Source organism: Musa acuminata, chromosome BXJ3-4, assembly GCF_036884655.1.
Source record: "Musa acuminata AAA Group cultivar baxijiao chromosome BXJ3-4, Cavendish_Baxijiao_AAA, whole genome shotgun sequence".
In the NCBI taxonomy this organism is placed as follows: Eukaryota; Viridiplantae; Streptophyta; class Magnoliopsida; order Zingiberales; family Musaceae; genus Musa; species Musa acuminata.
The window spans coordinates 33365992-33372544 of NC_088352.1; the positions used below are offsets into that span (position 1 = coordinate 33365992).

Consider the following 6553-nt stretch of genomic DNA (forward strand, 5'->3'; position numbering starts at 1 on the left):
TAATCTTTTTATCTAATTATATCTCCACTTTATTTATGTATAGCTTAAGAGTGTCAATGGTTTGAGACTTTTTATGTATTAGTTATATATATATATATATATATATCTCGATAGGTCATCTATAAAAATATATAATTTGTAAATATATAATTCATAAAATAGAGAATATGAAATGATCTGTAAATATAAAAATATATAATTTCAAGGGGTTGATTAACGAAACTACATTTTATTTTAATATTTGATGGTAAATTTATTAGAAACTCAATATTCATATTAATTCTATATAAACTATTATATAGATTCATAATCAATTTTTATTAAATAACAAATATATTGAGTTTAACATCACTAGAAAAAGTCAATATCCTAATAATTTTAGATAAATAATTAAATGAATCAAATGAATCATTTGTATGTATAGGCGATTAATACCTATTACTATTGCTTTCATTTTAAGATAATTACTTGTAATAGAAAATCTTTCATGCTCTTTTGATTTTCATGTTAAAAGAAATCTCTATATATTATTAGTAATATAATTTGAAGTACCAAAGTCAATCTAAGTATTAAAAATGATTTATGTAATATCTGATTCAAAATATATAAAAGTAAAGTTTGTAATTTTTCTTTAGAACTAATCATTTTTCATATGATTTTTCTTACCAAAGAAATAACACTTTACTATAAAATTATTTTTTATAAGTTTGTATATCATTTTCAAACTTAATTAACTTATATAGTAGATTATGTTTCAGCTTTCTTTTATTAGTATCCACTACTTAAGTAGTAGTCAAAATATTATAAGATCCTTTATGCTTTAATCTTATTTTTTCCTAAATATACATCCTTGTTAACTCATTTAAATTTTAATTATCCTTTATTTATGTCACAATAAATTTTAAATGAGCTAAAACAAGGAAGAAGAAAGTTAAAAATAACTTACATAAGAGTAACTCATCATGTCCAATATTTTAAGTTTTACAACTTTGTTAGTCATAACAAAGATATGATATAAAATTTATCGAATACTATCATATTAAGCTATAATTAGTATTTTGATTAAGGTGTTAGCTAATGACTTGTTAGTAGATTTAAATCTATCTTTAAATATTTTAGTACACTAGTTATAAATTATAATGAAATATAAATATTATTATCAATTATAAAAAAAACCTATAAGATATTTTTTAATTATTTATCCTACATAACTTTCAGAAATTAAGTTTGCGATCATTTCAATAAATCCGAATAAAGTTTGACACACCTAATGTAAATTGTATGTACTAGGTTATTTAAAGTAATTTGATCTAGAGATTATAGAGATATTAAATACATGAGAATGTAACAAAGAAAATATAATATTAATATTTTAAGTTTCAAAATATAATGAACTATTGATATCATCTATATTATACTTTTGGGTAAAATATTGTTATACCAAATGTTTACTAAAAAAATTATAATTATAAAAAACTAATACTATCCTTATGAGTCAAAGTTATTACCTTTGAAAATATAACCTTAAACTATAAGTATATCTAAAATAGTTTTATCATACCTTATCACATAATTATTTAAAATAATTTTTTTAGATTATTTAATTTTTTTAAATTATGTATACCATTATGAATATTATTTTTTAAGGTCAAAACCAATTCCTTCATATGATTTTATAAATTTATTAATCCAAGCCACTTTGACAACTATAAGATCAATATAAAATATAATATATATTAAAAATGATAAATATTTTTTTTATAATTTATACCCTAGAGGTCTATTATCTTAGACTACTTTGACAACTACTTGTTAGATATGACAAAAAGATATAAGTTACAAATAATATTCATTAAACTTTTTAATATTAATTATATAAAAAAATATATTTAATAATAACAATAGATCTAATAATTATTAAACATAAGCTCTAACGATGGTAACATTATGATAAGACCAAAATTATATATTTATGTAAAGATAAATATTATTTTATAAATTTTATCTTTTTATAAAATAGCAAGACGTCGATGGTAGCATATCGACCAAAGCCCAGCAACACCCTTTCTAATCGGATTAGCCAATTTTAGATGGTAGCATAGAGGCGGTGCTGGATCAGGTCCACCTAAGAATTTGCCGAGGGACCGGATTCATGATTCGTGTACTTAGGATCATTTCGACACCGCATCAGCATCGTGCTGTTGTGCTCTCTCTCTCTCTCTCTCTCTCTCGTCTTTCGTCCTATTTTCTCATGACTGCTTTCAACTTTTATCTCGTATCCACTCGCTCCGAATCGCGATGACTGCATCCCCTCGCACTCAGGCCCACAGCATCTTTTAAACTTACGATCCAACTCGCCAGATGGGCCGGCCGGTCTAAGCAATTCTAACGCCACGTTTTACCCGAGGAGACACTAAAACCCACCCAAACCAAATCGGACCAAACCGCATCAGCACAGCCCAAACCAGTCCAGAGCTCGTTCACCTACTATCTCCCTAGGTCAACCCATGTGCAATCACTTTACGTGTTTGTATATGAAACTAGACACCTACCCAAACCGACAGCGAGAGGTACGTCATTCGTTACCGGTTGCTTCTCTTCCGTCCCCGTCCTCGCCTCACGCACGCGCTGAGATCTTAGAGAGATCGAACTGGTAAAGGGGAGATGGAGGACTTGGAGGATGGAGAGGAGAAGCTGATCGCCGCCGTCCGCCACATCGCCAAAAGCCTTGGCCGCACCCAGACCATGGCCGATGACATCCTCCAAGTCTTCTCCTCCTTCGACAACCGCTTCTTCGCCCTGGACAAGACCTCCGATCGGCACCAACGCCGCCGCGACGCCCCGACCGCCGACCCCCGCCAGTCGCCATCTCCCTCTCCCCTTGCCTCCTTTGACCGAACCCTCCGAGCCCTCGAAGGCCAAGTAGTCCACTTTGTTGACTTCAATCGTCTCATCTGGTCCGACTCTGCCGACGCCGCCGCCTTCCTCGAGGCGATCGACGACCTCCTCGACACCGCTACTGACCTAAACAATCAGGCCTCCCCCGCCACCAAGCCACTCCTCGACCGGATGGACCACCTCCTTCGCCGCTGCGTGCTCCGCCTCGACGAGGAGTTCCGTGCTGTCATCGAGTCCACCCAACCGCCGGTCAAAGATTACGACGACGACGATGCCTACCATGGAGGAGTCGAAGAACACATACCGGTGGCCAACCCCGTTGACACCTACGAGATCATCATCGACGCCCTGCCACCAGGATCCGTCGCGAACCTGAATGACATCGCCCACCGGATGGTGGCCGCTGGTTTCGGTCGTGAGTGCGTGGAAACCTACGCTGGCTTCCGCCGCAGCTTCGTTGAGGAGTCCGTTGCCCGCCTCGGCCTCCGCCCGCCTCCCGAGGACGGATTCCTGGCCGCGGCCTGGGACGAAATCGAGGAGGAGATCCCCCGCTGGATCGAGGCCGCCCGGATGGTCTTCCTCATCTTGATCCCCAGCGAGCGCCGCCTGTGTGAGCGCGTCTTCGCCTCCCTCCCCGCCTTCGCTGACCTTGCCTTCTCTGTCACATGCGTCCCAGTAGCTTCTGACTTTTTATCCTTCGGTGCTGCCGTCGCCTCCGTTGACCAGGGACCGGAGCGCCTCTTCGGCCTCCTCGACATGTACGAGGCCGTCCGCGACCTCCTCCCCGAGATCGACACGGTCCTCTCCGACCAGTACTCCGCCGCAGTCCTCGACGAGATGGGAGTCGTGCACAGAGCCCTGAGCGCATCCATCAGAAGGATCTTCATGGAGCTAGAGAACTTGATCCGCCGCGACCGGGTCAAATCCGCCGTCCCCGGCGGCGACGTCCATCCGATCACGCGGTACGTGATGAATTATCTCGGGGCGGCGTGCTCGAGGCCGACCCTGGCGGAGGTCATGGCTGAAGACGCCGCGAGGGTCGCCGTGCCGCTTCCCGTCCGCGTCGCGTGGATCGCAGATATCCTGCTGGACAACCTGGACGCCAAGTCCAAGATCTACCGCGACCTCTCCCTCACCTACGTCTTCTTGATGAACAACGGGCGGTACATACTGCAGAAAGCCAAGGGCAGCGACGTGGGGATCATGTTAGGGGAGGACTGGATCAGGCGGCAGAACTCGAAGTTGCGGCAGTGGGCGAGCGAGTACCAGCGGGCGTCGTGGACCAAGGTGGTAGCGGCGCTGCGGATGGACGGTTTGGGCGGGGCGGCGTCGAGGTCAGCGTCGGTCGCGACGGAGAAGGCCATAAGGGACAAGCTGGGGATGTTCAACAACTACCTGGAAGACATATGGAGGACGCAGGGGAGTTGGGTGGCGGTGGACGAGCAGATGCGGGCGGAGCTGCGGGGGGGCATTGCGGAGGCCGTCCTGCCGGCGTACCGTAACTTGGTGTCGCGGCTGCGGCAGGGAGGAGACGCCCGGTGGCTCCTGGACCGATACTCGAAGTATAGCGTGGAGGACGTGGAGGCGAGGATCAATGAGTTGTTCGAGGGTGGGAGGAGGTCCCAGTGAGCAGCAGACAGATTGTTGGTAAGAACAAACTCATACTGTGTGTATAATCTTATAAATGCACTTCTTGTGGTCGGAGATGGAATGGAGTTCATTTTTCTTTCTTGAATGCAGTATGTACATCCATTCGAATCTTGAATGTTTATATCGTAGAAAGAATCATCTTTTGATGCGATCATCAATAAATTGATATTGATAGAGAATCGATCACAAATCAATGATTGATAGAAGGAAATCATGATATACTTGCCTGTTCTATCTCTGTTGGATTCATGAGGATGATTAAAGGACGATCAATTTTTCTCAACCTTATAAATATATAACATGATTCATCATCGAGCAATATAATATAATTCCCTCACATATTAGAATCTTCTTACTTTAAACACTTATTTTCCTCATCTCTCTGTCTATTGGGATGTGTGCCTACCTCCACACTGTAGGCATCTTCGTTTCTATGCCTACCTCTACTTGCTTTGCATCCGCCTTGTGCTCTTACACCAACGCCTTCTTCCAGTACTTGTCGATGACACTTCAGGCACATTCCTCTGTGCCTATCCGATTGAGCTCCCTACCACACGACGCCCATCGGCAGATCGACGCAATTCCTCTGTGCCTACATCTGCACTGTATGCTTATTCCTTACATTGACCTTGGTGTACATTGGCATCCCCATCTTCTTCTTGTTACTCGTCAAATCCACTGGTATCTCCGATCTATGATTGGCCTCTCGGTGATAGTCCACCGATATCGCTCTCTTCTGTCTTCCCAAATCTGATCTCTTCCATCAGATCATATTGTCTTCTTCTACCTCCATCAAATTGAATCTTCACAGTTCCTAAATTTGTTCTCCTTTATTAGATTAAATCATCTCTTCTGCACTTTCCATATCTGATCTCTTCATCAGATCTATATCATTTTTAGATTCTAGATTCCTCTTTCTCAACTCAAGACTATAGCTTTGACATTGCGATGATTGTTTTATCATGAAATAACAGTTCTTCTCAACTACAAGGCTCACATCTAATAATATAACAACTCTAATCTTTTTCAAATTCTCTATAGGTAATAATTATGCATCTCGACAAACAAAACTCACAAGCCTCCTATTCAGATATGATCTATTGGGTTATATCGATGGCTTTTAGTTTTTTACCCAAAAATATTCAAGTAATAGGAGAATCAATATTAAAACTAAATCTTGATTATAACTATTTTATAAGCTGTCCAAGCCTCATACAAGTTCCATAGCTTTATTAATTTCTTCATGTAACCCTATAGTAAAAGCGTAGTTTAAGTCACAAATCACCTTCATCAATGGCTTTCGCATTTGAATACTAAGTTTTCTATTCACATTGATGAAAATAACTCAAGAAGGTATTACTATTGCTAATTATATATAAAATCTAAAATTTATTATAGATTACTTGACTTTGATAGATCATTTTTTAAATGATGAAGTCATCATTCACAATCTCAACGGCTAAGAGATGTAACTTATTTATATGAGGTTTCGATTTAGGTTCAAGAATCTGTCGACTCGATATTACCTATCAGATGAAAATTTTAGCATAAGATGGAATTATCGTAGGAAGGTCAAGTGTAAAATTGAATAAAAACAACCTCTATTGCTTATAAAACTAAAGTGCAAACTACAAGACAGAAAACAATAGAATTGAAAACGTGCAAAGAGACTAATTGGCCTATAGGGTAGTATGGGGCAAAAAATATTATAGTAAACCCCATTTTTATTTGTTGTTAATGTTTTTACTTTCTATTCTCATTATATAGAACTAAGAAATGATTCTGGTTATGCAACATCAAATAAGAAAAAAAATGACCCAAAATTGTATTGTTCTCATATGCCATAATATGATTTTTGACTAACGACTTAGTGGTGCAAAACATCAACCGTCTTAACATCCTAAATACTCTAGGTGGCACCCGAGTGAATGGGACGTTGGGTCAGTGTTTGAGAAGTGATGCAATGTCTTTAGTGTGCTTGGTTTCTATTCAACAAAAGTACTGT

General features: G+C 39.5%; 1 protein-coding gene across 1 annotated transcript; it reads left to right on the forward strand.

The window, feature by feature from the left end:
• Positions 1–2563: 2563 nt before the first annotated feature.
• Positions 2564–4727, forward strand: LOC135635517 (exocyst complex component EXO70B1-like). The gene has a single exon (XM_065146629.1). The coding sequence runs from the start codon at positions 2665–2667 to the stop codon at positions 4525–4527; it is 1863 nt and encodes a 620-aa protein (XP_065002701.1). The 5' UTR covers positions 2564–2664; the 3' UTR covers positions 4528–4727.
• The last annotated feature ends 1826 nt before the right edge of the window (positions 4728–6553 follow it).

What these genes read in the sequence shown, in the direction of transcription:
- LOC135635517 (XM_065146629.1), top strand. Translation starts at nt 2,665, where the DNA reads ATGGAGGACTTGGAGGATGGAGAGGAGAAGCTGATCGCCGCCGTCCGC.